General features: G+C 34.4%; 1 protein-coding gene across 4 annotated transcripts; it reads right to left on the bottom strand.

The window, feature by feature from the left end:
- Positions 1–1,349: 1,349 nt before the first annotated feature.
- On the bottom strand, positions 1,350–17,644 carry LOC111018237 (Protein kinase superfamily protein). 4 transcript variants are annotated; one of them, XM_022294253.2, is made up of 6 exons: positions 17,104–17,641; positions 14,191–14,492; positions 12,590–12,725; positions 3,099–3,235; positions 2,759–2,882; positions 1,350–2,117 (listed from the first exon to the last, which is right to left on the bottom strand). In XM_022294253.2, exons 1-6 carry the CDS (start codon positions 17,171–17,173, stop codon positions 1,777–1,779), a joined length of 1,110 nt encoding a protein of 369 aa, XP_022149945.1. In that variant the 5' UTR covers positions 17,174–17,641; the 3' UTR covers positions 1,350–1,776. The 4 variants fall into 4 exon arrangements, with proteins under 4 accessions (XP_022149945.1, XP_022149946.1, XP_087983803.1 ...); XM_022294254.2 differs by having other exon boundaries at positions 17,110–17,640; XM_088127677.1 differs by having other exon boundaries at positions 1,920–2,050; positions 17,104–17,644.
- Between the last annotated feature and the right edge of the window lie 1,841 nt (positions 17,645–19,485).

Genomic DNA, 19,485 nt, shown 5'->3' with positions numbered 1-19,485 from the left:
TTTTAATAATAAATGCAAAAGCAGAGATTTTAATCTATAAATTCTGAATAAGTATTATTCAACCATTGAGCTATATCTATATAATTTTTTAAAATTAAAATAACATAACAAAACCAACCAGAGTTCACATTGAACTAGATCTCCAAGCCAGTTAAGGAGCTACACCTATGTTTGTAGTAATAATTATATTTCTATTATATATCTAAAGAACATAATTAACCCCTAACTGTGGAATTGTTACTTTCAGATTTTTAATTTGGTCAATCACCCCTAAAAATTTATAAAACTTGATGTACTTTTTTTTTTCATACTCAAATAACTAACACTATTTCTACTGAATTTTAGAAAATTGATTTTGGCATGACATTTTTGTTAGTTTGTGAAGATGGTTGATCAAATTAAAAAAATTCATGAATCATTAAAAAAAAAAGTTCAAGGGTTAATTATGCACTGTGTAGTTTCGTGGTTGAAATATATTTTCTTTTTTCCGAGAGAACATAAGTTTAAATCTCCACTAATGTATTTGTTTTATGATTTTATAAAAATTATATAATTATCACAAAAATTAATATTTAAATTTATAAAATAACAATTCATAATTAAAAAAATCGTTGAAATCAGTAAGTTTTGCCACATGGCTAACAAAATAGTGCCACGTGGCAAAATCACATTTTCAAGATACAATTTCTCTGAGCGTGGCAAAATCATATCCAATACACAAGGTTAAATTTTAACAAATAAAAACTACAATATTAAAAAAAAATCAAAATAAATATAGTTTAAAAAATTTATTTTATCCACAAAACTATATTGAGATTACCTCTTATAACAATCCTTATAGTTTATTCATTAAAAAAAAATCCTTATAGTTTAGGGATGGCTTATACATTTTGCAATATGTTATTAATAGAACTAAACCAAGGTTTAATTGCAACAATTTAGTAATTTTATGGATTAATTTACCAAAATGAAAATTAAAAGATATAATTATAATAGTTCTGGGTGATTTTTGTAATTTTCTTTAAAAAATAATTATTTGACCAATCACGTCATTTGTTGTCACTTTTTCATCTTAATTATAAACGTTATTCTATGTCACTTTCCACCCCACCCAAAATATGTGGCATAAATACATATTCACATCAACACGTTACGAATTATTCAAGCCAATCCATCCACTTGTTATAACAACTTATATGCTTGATGCTTAACCTTCTGCAACTACCAGTTCCCAAAAATGCTGAATGCATCCAAGCACAAAACAACTATTCCAAAATTGGAAAGTTCATCCAAGTACAAAACAACTGCTTCCACAAGATTTACAGATAAAATAAAACGGAAAAATAATAAAAACAGTAGATAATGAATATATTATACCCATATATAAATATATATATATGTTTTTTATATTTACATATATACTCTCAATGCATCAAAATGTCACTGTAAGTATACATGCTCTTAGAAATTTAATGGATAGAGCAGTTTTGGTAAAAAGAAAAAAAGAAAAAAAAAGGTTGCACATTTTAGGCATCCATCCTATCAACACATAAAGCTAGTTAAACTTTTAAAACATGTTGTTTTCTCATGGGACACCAAATCTGGGATATGGTCCGAAGGCGGGGGCGACCGAGATCGAGGTCCCTCGGGTGTTCACTTTCACTTCTTGTGTGTCCCTGCCTGTTTCCATGCCCTTCAGTTTTTCTTTCATTGTTTCTTGTTCAGTTTCTGTTGTGTAATTTCAGGTGCGTGCTGATAGAGAATTAGGCCACCGACTTAACTGCGACGCACGGTCCCGGGATCAGTATCTATGGTACTCAGATAGCCCTCTAGCATTTGTACCACTTGGCTCATAAGGGGTCTGCCTTTTGGATTTTGGCTCAGACATTGACTAGTCAAATTAGCAACCTTCAACACAATTCTAGTTGAATATTGTCCCTCCATTCTAGGATCCAATATCTTCAAAAGTTTCTTATTGTGGTTCAGGAGCGGACGAGCCCACTCGACCAGGTTGTGCTCTCGGCTCGGTCTGGTCTTGTCCATTACTCTCCTGCCAATAAGCATCTCAAGTAGAACCACCCCAAATCCATAAACATCACTTCGGGCAGTTAAATGTCCTGGTAATGTCAATACATGGACTAAATTCTTGGAAAGGGTAGCAACCTACTTAAGTTCATCCTTTGCATTCAAGAACTAGAAGGCAAAAAGGGAATACAATCTAGCAAATCACTTATGATATTTTCAATAAAATGAATTTGATAATTAAAAAAAAAACAGTGATCAACTTAGGACTCGTTTGGTAACGTTCCTATTTCTTGTTTCTCGTTTCCAATTTTTTTAAGAAATCTAAGCATTTTGCAACTAACTATGTCTCTTGTTTCTTAATTTTTGGGAAAATTCTCAAAATTGTATAGAAATTTTAGAACCAACCAAAACAAGTTTCTTCTTTTTTGTTTTCATTTCCTATTTATTCCAAAACATAAATAAAAAGATTGTTTGATCATACTTCAATTCATGGATGTTGGGTTTATGCAATTCAGTTTTCTTTATTAAAAATGAAGAAACATAAACAAGAAACAGGAAAGCCCTTATGTACTCATTTCAATCTATCATCACCCTTTCCAAATTTTGACTAGACTAGTATACTCCACTTCATCAAATACATGCAAACATTCTCATTCTATTTACCAAAAGAACAAAATTGGAAAGACAGTAGCCATTGCAATTGTTCTGTATAGATTGGTATTGACGAACTCACCAGTCATTACATATTCCGGAGCAGCATATCCATATGTACCCATCACTCTTGTTGACACATGAGTTTGATCTCCCATAGGTCCTTCTTTTGCAAGGCCAAAATCTGAAAGCTTTGCATTGTAATTCTGATAAAGGAAACTTGAAATTCAGCAGCAGAACTTAAAATAACTCAACAAACACAAATTCATTGCCTGAAGAGTACTAACTCACTTTGAAAGTTGAATTGGAGGCCAAACTTTTGCAAGAATAATTTTATAATAGAAAAACTTGACTACTTGCCCCTAAAGAACAACAACGTAACTATAACTAATAAAACAAAATGGTAGAAGAAAGAAACTAACATCATCAAGCAAGATATTTGATGACTTGAAATCACGATATATGATGGGTGTTTCTGCACCATGAAGAAATGCAAGTCCCTTTGCAGCATCTAGAGCAATTTTCATTCTTTTTGGCCAAGTCAATGAACAACCCACTCCTAACATTATAGGGAAAAAAAAACAAAGAGGGTGGAAGGAAATTAATAAATAAGCATGTTTCTCCACATCAGGCATATTGAACAATCTGTAAAGGTATTGGTTTGAATGGTAACACATAAAGGTCATATTCAAAAGTACTTGCTCAACTTCGCAAAACCATTCAACTAACTATCAGATTGCATCATCTCATCCAAATTAAATAATAATAATAATAATAATAATAATAATAATAATAAATTTTTAAAAAAATTGTCAATTAGTGGGGGTTGTTAATTAGTGGGAGTCGGAGCTTTGCTCTCCTATACCTAGGGGCACCTGTGCCCACCCCAAGGTCCAGACCCAAGAGACATCAAGATTTTTTTATATTAAGATCACCCAAAGGTTCGAACTTAAGATCTCTAAGTCAGTTTCACCGAGAGATCCCAAGCAGTTGTCAACTGGACTAGAATTAAAGATAAGAATCATTTGATATCTAAAAGCATAATAAAAAAATTTTTAAGTTCATACATAAGTTAATAGACAATACTCAAAATTCTGGGATAAAAAATGTAACTGAATAAAAAATATATAAAACCACGAAAATGCATACAAAGCATTTGAATAACTTAATAAAACTTCAACAATTGCTTAAGAAGCTCTAAATCATCATTTAACACGCATATATATAAGCATAAGATTGAATTGACATGATCATGCAACTAAGAGATTTTTCAGATAATTCAAGAGAAACTAAAAAATAAAATATGATAGAGAGAGATTAAAATCCTAACAAAATTATTATTAAAGAAAAAAGGATGTTGGAACGGCAAGTTATAAGTAGCCATTTTGTGGCTCAAATAATATTGGTAGGCCATACTTCATGTCATCAAATTTTGGTGCATGAGTTTTTGACGTAATTCAGTAATTGAAATAAAATATTTCACTTAATCAAAATGGTGTTGGTAAATGAGAAATTGATACTCAAAATCGTACTTAAAGGGTTGTGTCCCATAAATACGTTTTGTAAGGTCTGGAAGCGTTTAGATATGATAGGCACCTCTTGCAGGTTAGATGATATAATAAGAAAGCCCTCTCTAGTGCACTTACACAAGGGGAGTGCAATCCAATGAGCCTCAGCACAAAATGTGCAAAAGCACACAACCTATAACCACAAATAAAGCGGCTTTCAATGTCTTGACTTATTACCAATCCGATTTACTATTTTTATCATTTTATTATTTCTCCAAGTTATCTTTTTCTGTGAAAAGTTTTTCCATTTTGCCACTCAACATTTGAACCAATGTCGACCAGAACCACTCAATGTACACCAATATACTAAAAACTTAAAAATTCACCAACTTATCAACGACACTGACCAAAAAATTAAAAGAGAGACTACCCGCCACTTTGATCTTTTCTTTCTAATGAAAAAATTAATTTTTTAAGGTTTGTATAAACCGACTGACCATTTTCCGGATTGTTTTGTCCAAAACTAAGACTTAGAGTGAGTGAGAACTAAGGGGATAGATTGCCAACAAACTGATGTAACTAACCTTTAATGAAAGTTAGTTTAGCTTCTAAGGTTGTTAGAAGTCAGTTAGTCGTGTCATAGCTATCTATAAATACTAGAATCTTATGTATCTTTGAGGATATTATGTAATAAACTTCTTGGAGCTGGTTGCTGAGCTTCTGGTCCAATTCTGACCCCCTGTTCCCTTCTTCGATTCCCACTTGTTTGTTCTTGTGGGGATTCTAATTTGTCCACAATCACATTTAAGATTTGACGAATCTCTATCACATTCCGTTGGAGGTTTTCAACAACCCCCTCAACCATCAACATTCGGGTTGTTGTGGATCGTGGAGAGAGGACGGCAGCTTCCTCCATCTCTTTCTCGGCGAGCGAAGAATCTCCCACAGGAGCGCTTTTCTTTCCCGCCATTACCGACAACAATAGGGAATCGATTGGGACAACAATAGGATGTGGGAATCTCCTGGAGGATGACTCTTCCAGTGATGAAGATGATTTACAGATGTGGGACAACAATAGGGGACCGCATAGACATTAGGAACAGAATGACTACAAGATGAAAATCGACATTCCTACCTTTGAGGGAAGATGGATATCGAAGGTTTTCTCGAATGGGTGACAAACGTGGAGAATTTCTTCAGTTATATGAACACACTGGATACTAAGAAGATTCGCCTAGTTGCATTCAAGCTTAAAAGTGGTGCATCCGTGTGGTGGGAGCAACTTGAAAGCAATCGACAAAGATTTGGGAAGACTCCTATCCGTACTTGGGAGAAAATGAAGAAATTGATGCGAGCCAGATTCTTGCCTATCAACTATAAGCAGATCCTTTATAATCAGTATCAAGGCTGCAAACAGGGGATGCGATCAATTGTCGATTACACAGAGGAGTTTCACCGCCTGGGCGCACGAACTCATCTGGGCGAAAGTGACCAATACCAGGTGGCCCGCTTCATCAATGGCTTGCGGGTTGACATCTGTAGAGACTAAGGTTGGAGAGAATCCAATGTGATATATTCTCATTATTAAAGTCTATATATATAGACAAATATACAAGGTTTACCTAATCCTATAAGGAGAAGGTAAAGGACAAATTAATATTAATACAAGAATATAAAATATAATAATATCTATACTCTAACAACATCAAAAAAAGCTTCAACTTCAACCCATTGGGTATTTGAGTGAAGCGATTGCCACAACGGTGACCGTCGAGAACCAACAAGCCACCAAATTCAAATACCAATAGCAGCGACGAAATCCAGGTGATGTTCCGACCAAGAAAGGATTTCTTTCCCCTGATATATCTTCTACACAGGATACTTCTTCGGGTCACAAGAATAAAGGTGGTACTGAAGCTCTGCTAGCTGAACAACCAGTCAAGAAGACAACCAATACATATAATAGACCTACTCTGGGTAAATGCTTTCGGTGCGGACAGGTAGGCCATCTTTCCAATGAATGTCCTAAGAGGAAGACATTAAATTTAGCAGAAGATGCCCAAGACAACGAGCAATATTTTCTCCACGAGTCCAATGATGACATTACCTACGTCGAACTAGACGAAGGAGAACAGGTAACATGTGTGCTAGAACGAATCCTATTGACCCCCAAAACTAATTTGCTTCCCCAGCGACATTCCTTATTCTGAACTAGATGTACGGCCAATGGGAAAATATGCAACATCATCATCGACAGTGGCAGTATAGAAAACGTGGTTTCCAATAAACTCGTAACAGCCTTAAACCTGAAAGTGTCCCCACATCCGTCGCCCTACGAGGTTAGCTGGATCAAAAAGGGTGGCGAAGTGATGGTTAATACTATCTGTACCGTTCCCCTTTCCATTGGAACTAGTTACAAGGATCAAACAACCTGTGATGTTATTGCTATGGATGTGTGCCACATCCTCTTGGGAAGGCCATGGCAATATGATACTCAAGCTCTGCATAAAGGCCGTGAAAATACCTACGAATTCTCATGGATGGGGCAAACAATTGTTCTCTTACCTTTACAGAATCAACAAGATGCAACAACTACGGCTAAAGAACATTTGTTTCATGTGTGCAGTGGCAAACATCTCCTTCTGCACCGATCCGAGCAACTTCTAGCCTTGGTCAACAAAGAATTTACATCTAGAGAAGGAATACAAACTCCAGAAGTTCATCTGGATGTCCAAAAACTTCTGGATACATTCCCTAAACTACTTAACCCACAGGACTCTATCCTGCCTTTGAGAGATATACAACATCGTATTGATCTGTTACTTCGAGCTGCACTCCCCAATTTACCACACTACAAGATGAGCCCTACAGAATATAAGATCCTACATGATCACATTGTTGAATTATTGCAAAAAGGGCATATTCAGTCAAGTTTGAACCCTTGTGCAGTCTCAGCGCTCCTCACCCCTAAGAAAGACGGGTCGTGGAGGATGTGTGTTGATAGCAAAACTATCAATAAAATTACAGTGAAATACCGATTTCCTATGCCACGGATTGGCGAACTTCTAGATCAGCTCAGTGGCGCAGCTGTTTTCTCCAAAATCGACCTTCGAAGTGGATACCACCAGATACGAATCCGTCCGGGAGACGAGTGGAAAACGGCTTTCAAAACAAATGAAGGATTATTTGAATGACTCGTCATGCCATTCGGTTTGGCACCTAGCACCTTCATGAGGTTAATGAACCAGGTTTTGCTTCCCTTCTTAAATAAATTTATTGCTGTCTACTTTGATGATATTTTAATCTATAGTAGGACTCGGGAAGAACACCTCACACATTTGCATACTTTGTTCACAACCCTACATAAAAACAAACTAGTCATCAATCTTAAAAAATGTATCTTTTTAACTAAGGAGATATCATTCTTAGGATTTTTTGTTAGTAATACTGGTGTGCAGATGGATCCTTCTAAAGTTCAAGCTATATCAGAATGGCCTCAACCTCAAACTGTCAAAGCAGTCCAGTGTTTCTTAGGAATAGCCTCTCTTTCTATAGAAAATCCATAAAGGATATTAGTACTATAGCTGGACCTTTAACTGATTGCGTAAGAAAAGGAAATTTTCATTGGGGACGAAAGCAACAAGATAGCTTTGAAACTTTAAAAACTAAGCTCACCCAAAACCCAGTTTACGCCTTCCTGACTTCACCCTACCATTTGAGGTCGTTGTAGATGCATCTGGCATCGGAATTGGTGTTGTCATATCCCAAAACCAACACCCTATTGAGTATTTCAGCGAAAAACTTAGCCTCTCTCTGGGATTTCCTCCCAGAGGCATACCAAGATAAGTAAAAGGTGCTTACACGACAAAATCGGGATTAAAATTTCTGGTTGGAGAAACTCCTCTGTTGAACTCGCCTCTTATCCCTCTCCTTTGGAAATTTTCAATCCCAAAGAAAGTTAAAGTCTTCCTTTGGACCCTAGCTAACAGGGAAGTGAATACAGCAGAAATAATTCAGAGAAGATGTCCACTGTATTTTTTGTAAACAGAACGAGGAAACTATGGATCATATTTTCCTCCATTGTCAGTTTGCTCAGCGAGGATGGTCTTTTCTACTTCAAATTTTCGGATACTCCATTTGTCTGCCCCAGAATATCGAAGGTTGGTTGTATGAAGCTCTGCGGGGTTGGCATTTCAAAAGGAAAGCTAACATTCTTTGAAATTGTGCAGCTAGAGCCCTTTTATGGAATATTTGGCCGGAAAGAAACAATAGGATCTTTGAGGATAAGTCTTCTTCTTTTGAAACCTTTTGGAATACAGTTCAATTACACACTTCTTGGTGGTGTTAAGGCATAGAAAATTCTTTTGTAGTTATAGCTTCTCGTCGATTATGCAAGACTGAGAGCTATTAATCTTTAGTTCTTGGGAGGGGGAGCCCTCTTCCTCCTACCCTTAGGCCGTTTCTGTCTCTTTGCTTTAGCCTATAAAATGTCTCTTCAACCCTATACAATAGAGACTTGAACCCTCCTATAAAATGACTCTTATCAGCTTACATTTCAGCTTTGAATGATACTGATCCAAAAAAAACGATAAGTAAAAGGTAGAGATTCTACCTTACATTTCAGCTTTGAAGGATACTGATTCATCTTTGATCCTTACAAATTAACACCACTGATTGGTGATTTTTTTCCAGTTGACTTTTAGACCCTAAATCCTTTCAAAGGCACCAACTTTTAAGTTAAGGCCATTTAAAATTTCAGGGTTATTTCTTCTGAGGTTGGTCTTTTTTTAGTTAAGACCATTTAAAATTAAAAAAAAAATGCAGACGTTATCACCCGCCTCTAACCAAGCGCTCGCCGCTCATCTCACCTTATGGCGATGGTGCGTCAAGGTGAGTGTCCGATTAAAGACACTTGCTAAGGCATCATTGAAGGCACACCCGACCCAAAACGCCTCACCCCTCACCATAAACGATGGTCTAGGTGCACCTTGAAAACATTGGTGCCAATCTAAACTATCAATAAAAGGTCTAAGGCACATCGGGCGAGAGTAGAGGGCCTTAAGAAGGGAGAGAACTTCCTCTTCCATTGCTTTATTCCTTACCACTATCTTTCCATTCTCCCTCTGAATATAGGAAATGACATTCTTGTTCTTTCTCGAGCTAGCAATTCCAGGAAAGAAGCATGTATTACAATCACCCTCCTTTGCCCACTTTCACTTTAGCTTTTTGTTTCCAACACACATTCTCCAGAGCTAGCAATTTCGAAAAAGAAGCACGCATTACAATCACCCTCCTTTGCCCACTTTCACTTTAGCTTTTTGTTTCCAACACACATTCTCTAGAGCTAGCAATTCCGAAAAAGAAGCATGTATTACAATCACCCTCCTTTGCCCACTTTCACTTCAGCTTTTTGTTTCCAACACACATCCTCCCTGTGGATAAGGTCCTCAGAGTCTCCTTCTAACCTGATTCACTCGTACCTTGGATCATCACTAAGACGGCTAGACTCATCCAAACATCCAACACTTTAATCCTATACAAAATTTTATGTTGCTTAATCTTAAGATCTCCAAACATATTCCTATCCTCACTCCTTTAGCATGAGCTTAATGATAAGAAAATGAGTGATCACATGGAGCACAAAGGTAGTTTACAAGATGAACCATCTAAAATTAGCTCAAAATAAAATTATGCTCAAATTCAATAGGATCAATGCAAATTCAAACTAATGATGAGTCAATCGTTTTGTCACAAGGTCCAATCACAATAACTAAAGCTAAACGACTTCAAGAAGCAGTGAATGATCACTTTTCAACTAAGGTGTTCATACTTGGTGAAGAGTTGCATCCATTAAAGCTTGATAAAGCACCAATTCATCCAAAAAATTCATGAATCTAAAATCCAAATTTATTTTCATCTGTAATGCATTACGTACCTTTTAAATTCATGTATTTGCATTTAAGACGGTTCATGTATGGATTTGAAAGTGTGTTGGCTAAATTTAGACTAGTTTGGCAAAAGTTGTCTTTTCTTTATGTCTTTTCAATTACTATAAACACGATTGTAAATTTTGCTATTGAACAAAAACAATATTTGATCAATGAAATTTCAGATTTGAGTTTAATCTCTCTCAAACTTTATGCTTTCTTTGTATTCTTGTGTTTAGAATGCATGTTTTAGAACAAAAAATATTTGATGTCTCCCAAATCCGAGTCTTGGGGCACTTGAGCAAAGATCCGACTTCCCATTATAAAAAAAATGCATGTTTTAGAATTTTCAATCTAGTTTGATCAATTAGGTTGTGGAGAGTTCGAAATCTTAAAAATAACAAGTTCTCCTTTTTTCTTGATCATTGATCATTTTTCCAAGTAAAAATCTATTTAACTTTCTTGAGATTGGTTCATCATCCAGTTATCAGGATTATTCTTATTACTGTTGTGAGGGTTCCCTTACTTCCATGTGAAGTAAAAGCCTTCCCACTTACCCTAAGCTCTAACACCCCACTAGAAAGAAAATGGGAATTTAAAAATATGATGAGATGGCCATCTATTCTCGAACTTAAATGAACATGTACCCATGAGACAAGAGCTAGATTTAGGCAAACCACGAAGTGGTCAAAGGTAACCCTAGGACCTAGAAATTAATGAGCCTTTTTAAATTCAGGAACCCAACCTTTAAAAGAACTATCAAGTCTACTGCACAGGATTCTCTCTCTCAAATTGGACCAAGTAAACCTACCATTCACAATGGGACAGTCCATCATGTTACAATCCTCAAAGAACTTGTTAAACACCATGACATGTCAAAAAAAATTACAAGCACTCAACCTTTCAAGAGGAAATCTAGGAACATTAAAATCCTCAACCACATCGAGGTTCACATAGTTCATAAAGTCTTCCTAGCTCCTTTCCAAAATGCCTAACTCCTTCTAACCCTGGGTCATCTAGCCCAATTGATTATCCGAGAACTTGAACAAAGTAGAATAAGAGAAGGCCCTCTAACCACTTCTAAGGATGACAACTTATGGAAATCTAATAGTAATCAGGAATTGAAATTGAAATTAATAATATAGTACTGATATAAAGAAGACAATTGCAACCATTATGGGATGGCCCAAGTGGTCAATGAGGGCCAATGTAAATAGTAAAGGACTTGGAAGGAATGGGTTCAAACCATGATGGCCACCTACCTAGGATTTAATATCCTCCGAGTTTCCTTGTCAACCAAATGTAGTAGGGTCAGGCGGTCGGCAAACTTAAAAAAATAAAGAAGACAATTGCAAGTTTCACAAGCACTTCAAGAGGCCTGGACTCTCCCATGAACTTTTTTCCAGAAACTTTCTACCCCAAATCTTCTAACTCCCTCTATTTACAACTTTGAACACAAACCAACTTCTAAGTAATTACAAATATGGCACTATTATATTTGTAATAATATTCTCACAATTTCCCTACTAATACTCCAAAACACTTTCCATAATTATTCTTTCTTTTTGATTTATGTCAATGGGAGAACCCTTTTTTGTAATATTCTTGACTTTTGTGTATTTGAAAAATATTTCATATTCCACTTGGTTTAATGAAATGCTTAATCTTTGAAAAAGAAAAGAAAAACAACAAAAGAACCCCTCGACAACTTTCTCCATAAAAAATGTTCCCTTTAGGCATCAAGTCATTTACAACTATCAACTTTTGCAGGAAACCAGATTGGTTTTCTACTCCATTAATGTAATATTTCAAGGGACCGCTGCACCAATTTTAATATCAGCACACTCCAGCAATAATAGTACATGGTTATTGAAGAGTTTCATATATGTTCAAGCTATTTACATAATGTTTTTTCATTGAAAATAATCACTTAATAATTTATTGCATACTAATGAGCAAATTCCCACTCACCCTGGCGGGAAATCCTCTCTAACATGCACATAGACTATTCACTTGGCTAGCATTCCTCACATAAACCTACAGCATCAGCCTTTAGCTAATCGTGAGCATTCATAAAATTTCAGAAGTTTTTTTTCATTCTTGACAATATTAGTGAATGGGAGCACATCTATTTTATAGGTCCTTTGATTGAATAACACTTCAACTTTGGTAATGAGTTCCTAATAGAGAGCAGTAGGGTTCCAGTGGCAAGAACCAACTAGTTGTTCCGGCATTTGGTCATTGACAAATGCATTGAAATCTACTCAGAAAGCTTCTTATCATATTGGAAAATAAAAAATAATAACTAGCAAAGTACAAAATCACGTAGTGGATACAAGAGGCTAAATTATTACCAAACTCGCACCAATTCTTGCTCTACACAGTAACATTAGTGATAAATATTATAGCACTTAAAATATCCAGAATTATAATGATTAGTAAAAGTTAGTCTTAATTTCATTCATTAATCAAACTTACTGCGGAAAAGATGTTTCTCCAGGCTCCCACATGCCATATACTCATATACCAACATCCTGTGCTCATCCTCACAGCAATAACCAATTAGCTTCACAAGATTAGGGTGACTAAGATGCCCAAGATAGTTAACTTCTGCCTGTATTACATGGGTTAACAAAAAGTCATGAAGAGCCCCTCTTAAATATTCTTATTTCTAAAAATGATCAATTATTCCCGAATCAGTAAATCATTCCGGGATATGGTTAAACTAGCTCGCATATTATGGATCAAATAAAAAAAATTACAGGGAGAAAAGAAAATTGGAAATTATTTATAAATTTTGATAATGAGATCCCACATTGTCAACAAGTTGTCATGTTGAAAGGAAAGGAAAATTTTAGGGTTATAGAGGCCTCAGCTGTTTTTATGTTAAGTTGAGGTTTACGTCTCAGATGTTTAAACACCCAGAATGATGCTCGTCTTGTAGCTTCTCATTGGCCTCAACTACAATTTCAGACATTCTAGGACTGTTAACAATTTGAGGATTATACTTATATGATGGAGACTTTTGGTAGTCTTTTCTATGTGAAACATTCATTCTGATTGGGTCATTTATCAAAATTTCTTCTCTTGAATATAATCATAATTATTTTTATCCAAAATAATAATGGAACACACAAAAATCCCACTATTACTTCACAAAGAGGTAGGAGCATCATTTTTGTTATCCCCCTTAATTAACTGATTTGATAGTTAATATTCAAAGTAGAAAAGTCCACATATGCCAATACTCTAATATGATTTCTACAATATTCCCAGGAATTGTTAGTGAACAGATACTTGCACAATCCAGATGGAACAGAGGCCCATTCACCCTACTTAAAATATATTTCTTCCATTCATAGAAGCGAGTAAAATATTAAGTTAAGCTTTCCTTGATAACATTTCATCTCTATTTTTCTATTTTCAATTTTTTATAATTAAACTTGCTTACTAATAATCTTTTTGTTTTGTTTTTCACTTTCTAAAACACTTTAGAAATCTTAGCCAAATTGGAAAACAAAAAGATAAAAACAGATTATTGCAAAACTACGTTTTTTAGTTTGTAAATTTGGTAAAAAGAAGTCTTAAAAAAGTAGATTAGAAAACAAAGAAATTTTTAAACTAGGCTTACTTCTAAAAACCAAAAAAAATAAGGAAAAAAGTTGTTATAAGATGGGACCTTAACTTAATTTTTACAAGTGATGTGCATTTGCATGTACTTTGTTGTTTGAAAGTAACTCGGAAAATTCAGAACTTATCCTTGTTTGAGATTGTATGCATACAAACTTGAAGTGATAGAGCAAACATTTTGTTAAAAAACCATCAGTTGACTTACTAGATTCAAAAATAGAACCTTTGAAAAATTAGCCTGAAACGATAGTTTCATAATCATACTTCTGCAAATGAATTGCCAACAATCAAAACCGTACGTGCTTTTTTTGTGCATTGTTAAAACTTCTAACGAAGATCTTTTGCTTTTGTAACAAAAAAATTGTCATCGACGTAACGTAACACCATTAAGACCATTCTACGCTATTCAAGTTCAAGAAAATATACAGGTTAGCAGAAAAGAAGCATACCAGCCATTCCCTATCACCTTGGAAACCTTCGCGGTTAAGCTCCTTAATGGCAACCTGCATTATCTCAAAACCTGGTCTTACATTTTCATCAATGACTCCCTTGTATACAACTCCAAAACCACCCTCTCCTAGAATTAGATCCGGCCGAAAGTTCTTTGTGGCCAACTTCATCTCCTCAAATGAAAAAATATCAACGTCGCTATAAGCAGGGGTTCCACGGAGAACATCAATATGCTTATTAACCATAGAAAATCCACTTGGGCTTCCATGTCCATCTCTACAAGGAGATTCATTGTCCATCTCTAATAATATTTATGAAAAAACATTGTGAGCCAAAAAACCAGTAACGAAAATAAATTTTTCAAAGAGAAATGAAGCTTTTTATGATCCAACTCAAGAGAGAAGAAAATTTTATGATGGGTTAAAAAACTTGTTTTACAAACTAAATTCTAAACCACTAATATTTATACTAGAAGAGTGACCAATCAAGGATTTAACTAACTTCCTAAACCAACGGCTATTTCCTAACAAAACTAAAGACAATGGCTACTTACCCAACAACCCAAATAGCTGGCCCTTTATTCCAACAGGCAACAGCTTTACCCTAACAGCTAGTTTAGCCCATTAACAAGTAGATCCCAATTTTACATATGTCCCTACATCAAATTTCCTCTCTGAAAAAAACTTGTCCTCGAGTTATGCTGTCAAATGAAAGTTGTCCTGGATTTGGTATTCAAACAATTCAACAACATTAAATGTGGGGTTGACTTGGAGATCCCTGGGTAACTCCACTCTATAAGCGTTGTCCCCTATCTTTTGTATGATTTTGGCCAGGACAATCTGATAGAAACCAAATAGTTGAAATATATTGAAAGATAAAAGTAGAAGAATTACAATAATCTTCAAATAATACGAGGTACTTGGACCCTCCCTCTCTTGAGAGATCACTCAAGGCTAAACTACATTAAACAATTGATTATCTTCTCAATGCTTTGTCCTTCTTATTTATAAGTATAACAAACAAACAGTCTCCAACAAACTACTTTGTTGATTACTATATTACCCCTCTCCAGTACCTCCTATCATGACCTTCTTATTTTTAAGCTTGTTGTAAGTGCCAACAGGGAATCTAGCCTTTCGTGAATAAACATTACTAGACCACCCTCCCTGAATGTGGTTTCCCATATCTTCTCCCATTTCTATTATTTTGTAATTGTTCCCACCACGCCAAGGCGCCGCCGGCTAACATAAGAGTAACAAGCTTTACCTTCTCCTGCTCTGACGTGTGCATGTAATCAAATCAAAGAAGTTTCCTAAATTCTTGATCCAATGATAAATGCTTAAACCTAACCACCCTAGGTTGATCGAAAGACATAGCAAAAAAAATACTAAGAAAAAATAACTCAAACCTGACAACCATAGGTCAGCCTAATAGTCATTAGTGCTACATGAACAAATAAAGTAACTTCCAGAGAATTGATTCAAACCTCATGGTGGTCATCTATCTAAAATATTAAAATCCTACAAGTTTCTTGACAACTAAGTTTTGTAGGATCAGCTGGTTGTCCCGTGAGATTAGTAGAAGTATGCGCTTAAACCAAACATATTTGATTTTTTTAAACTAATTTCTACATGGTACTCATTATTTCAAAAATATGTTTATATGGTTTTGGACTTCTTTATAAATCAATATCACCGAAATATATGATGGAGAAAGCGAGGAAACCAACTAGACCTAGTTAGTTTAGTCAATTTGGTTTTTTATTGTCTGTGGATTTGGTTTAATGTCATTTCAAAATAAAAAATAATTCTGTTTGGTTAGTTTTAGTAAGGGTATTAAACTTTATCGATATGTCAACATTTTCATCAACATTTCCATGTGCCCATGAGTTCGACATCAAGACAAGTGGTAAATCGACATTTACATATTATTGCAAAAAAATCAACAAAAAAAAATATCAATAAAATATTACTAATATAGACATAATATTAAACATTAAGACATTTTTCAAACACTTGATTCAATTGGTTGTTTTTTTTTTTTAGTTGACTTTAAGATATTTTGTACTTCTTTTAATCCAACATGTCAATTTTGGCCAAAATTTGAGTTGAATCGACCCACTTACACCCATAAGATGTTACATCACTAAAACTATCTAATTAGCTCTACAATTTCCTGTGGCATGCATTTCAACTAGTTCTTTTGATGAGTAATAATTTCAACAATCATAACCCAAAAATGTTTCAAGCATAAAACCATTAAGATGTATAAAACATATAAAAATCTATTCAAGTATGTATGTGTATATATTTTTTCATAACGTGTCTTCAACTTTGTCATGTCTAATGTCCTAGCTTTTAGAAAGAAAAAATGATATGTTTTAGGCATCTGTCATATGCTATATATGAATTCACTTCTACACTTTGGGCAGCTCCATTATAAGGAAGAGAAGCATGCTTTGCATTGCTGTGATGACCACCGTCATTGGGTATTAAGATTCAAAGGCAGTAGAGGAATTTTTGTATAATAATTGTGACATCAACTCAATCCAAATAGGATCCATTTCAGTGAAGCGCTAAGAGCTTTGGTCACGTTGATGTTTATAACATCCTCTTGTTTTCATAACCCATAATACCAAGAAATTTACAATATTTGATTAGGTCCAATCACATTGGTCTTGGCTTTTGGCTAACCATTTTCCTCTGTAGGTGAATATTTCATCATGAAAATGTTGAAACAGATAGCAACTACAGACTCTCGTTTGTGCAATCAATATAACCAAATAATCGATGGCCTTTAAATAATCCATATCAAACTATGACACTTCCAAAGTTCATATTAAAAACCTTTTGACGAAAGAATCAAAATGTATAGACACAACCAAATGAAATGAAATCTCAGAAGGAACGTACCATTACCTGAATTGCTTCTAACAGTAGACCTCCGTCGCCGCCCCCCCTCAGTGCTCGCACAAATCCCCATGGGAACTAAACCTGAAACCGGAACCACTTTCTAAACCCATAATCATGGGTCAAGCATAGAAGCACAGGCAATTGCCATGGCCAACCACGAACAACCTCTTCTGACCGATCAACGCACCATCAGAGCAGGTGATTGTGGCTAATAGAGACCAAATTCAATGTCGGCCCCCCAAACTACGAAATGGGTTGTCGGGAATGGCGTGGATTTCCCCGGATACCGATAAGTTCCGGGAGAAAATCGACACTAGAAAGGCGCTCGGTTCTAGAGAAAGAACCTGAATGAATACAAATTATATAAATGGAGGAGAAAATGTAGCACCAGCATAGAGAGAGAGAAGCTGTCCCTTTATTTCGCATGGGGAGCGCAGAAGGCGCAAAGCCAAATGCCATAGTTTCTCAGTTTGGTTTGAAATTTTTCCACAGAAGTTGGAGTCTATGTTTATCGCTGGAAAGTTTTGCTTATTTTTAGAGTACAGAATTTGTTGGTTTTTTGAACTCGCTCAATATAAGTAGTTTTTCTTTTTCTTTTTTTTTTCTCTTTTTTCTTTTTTTTTTTTTGAGAGTCTCGCTTAATATAAGTAGTAATATGTTGTGTACTTTTGTAAAATTGAAATCATTTCCTTGTGATATAATGTTCTAAACGATAAAAATATATAATTTTTTGTAAACCATCGACCAATAATGTGAATTTTTTTTAGTACCAAAAAAAAAAGCATTACAAAATAAAATTAAATAAAAAAATTCATGTTTGGCGATAGTGTCATTCACCCATGGTGGATGTTCTTTTGACCATATTTGCGAATGTCATGCTAGTTCGTGAGTGGTAGAATTACAAACGTGTGGAGTGACGAGAAATCAATCTAAACCTAACTCAATTATAAAGTAGTTGTTTTTGTTTTATAAATTTAACACGATAAACCTTGTCACATGATTGACTAGTATTGGATGATGATAAAGCCTCCAAAAATATTATTTATGTTGAATATTTGATTTTTTCATTACAATTACATGATGTATTCTTAAAAGCAAACAAAAAGAAAAAAAAATAAAAATTGGGTGACTTTATTCAATCTAGTAAATAAATAAGATAAAGTTCAAGTGGTTATAATATGAGTCACCTTGTTAATGGAACGGAGAATGAAATTATTAAATATAATAAAATATCATCTCAACGAATAAATTTCATCCAAAATAATACCCGCTTAAGTTTTTGGATTTGTTGGTAACTTAAGATGCTTAAAATTAGTTAATGATGTCAATGACAAATACTACATAAAATTAAATTTCAGGTTTTTTTTGTTTTCGTTTGTTTAGAAAAATAAAAATGATGATTTATCTCTTAAAAAACATATTTGAACTAAAATGGAGTTAACGTAACAAATAAAATACAAAGGTAAAATTAATGTGTGAATTAAAAAAAAAAACTCAAAAAGTTTAAGAATTTAATTGTAAACTTTCAAATATAACGATTTGATTTGATAATATCGTCAATGTGTGTGCCCCAAAATTGAAGATAAAATTATGTCCCAAGATCGAATAAAATTTTATATGTATATTTTTTAAATAATAATAATAATAATCATAATATCGTCAATGTATATATGTTTCAATTATTCAAATTTTTCTTTAAGCTCCAAGGATAATTGTAATAGTATATATTAATAATGTACTTTTTTAATATACCATCATGTTGAGATGGCCGAGTTGGTCTAAAGCGCCAGATTAAGGTTCTGGTCCGAAAGGACAAAATTCTATTTTGCTTATGAGTTTTTACTTATAATAAAGTTTTTAAAAGTAATTTTACCTTGACAAATAAATTTAAAGGTCCATCAGCCTAACCGTTAGTCTCCAAGAAAAAACTGACCAGATTTTTATGATGCAAAGCATTTTTTTATTTTTTATTTTACTAAATTATAATATAACGTTTGAGATGGCCGAGTTGGTCTAAGGCGCCAATTCCCCTGAGCAACATTAAAAATTCCTAAACAAGCTCTAAGTACTTTAAAAACTCACTTCTAATATATATACTTTTATTTTATAAACTTTTTCTCTATATTTGTTTTGCCGAATGATACTACATTGACCTCTTCATTTTGATTTGATCAACTCCATTATCCATTCCCATTTTCCAACAATATTTTATTTTGATGTGTACCAAAACATTTCTCCAAACTTTAATTTTCCACAATATTAGATGGAAGTCATCTTTGTAAGTTACCTATGAAAATATGGATGACCAAACTTTGGCCAAGGAAAAAAAAAAGTTGATGACCAAAGAAAAATTCCACCATGTATGTCCATGTGATGATGATG

This window comes from Momordica charantia (assembly GCF_013281855.1).
Source record: "Momordica charantia cultivar OHB3-1 chromosome 8 unlocalized genomic scaffold, Mcharantia_2.0 BLBB01000008.1, whole genome shotgun sequence".
In the NCBI taxonomy this organism is placed as follows: Eukaryota; Viridiplantae; Streptophyta; class Magnoliopsida; order Cucurbitales; family Cucurbitaceae; genus Momordica; species Momordica charantia.
Note: the sequence above shows the minus strand (reverse complement) of the source record. Positions and strands in the feature narration are given on the sequence as shown.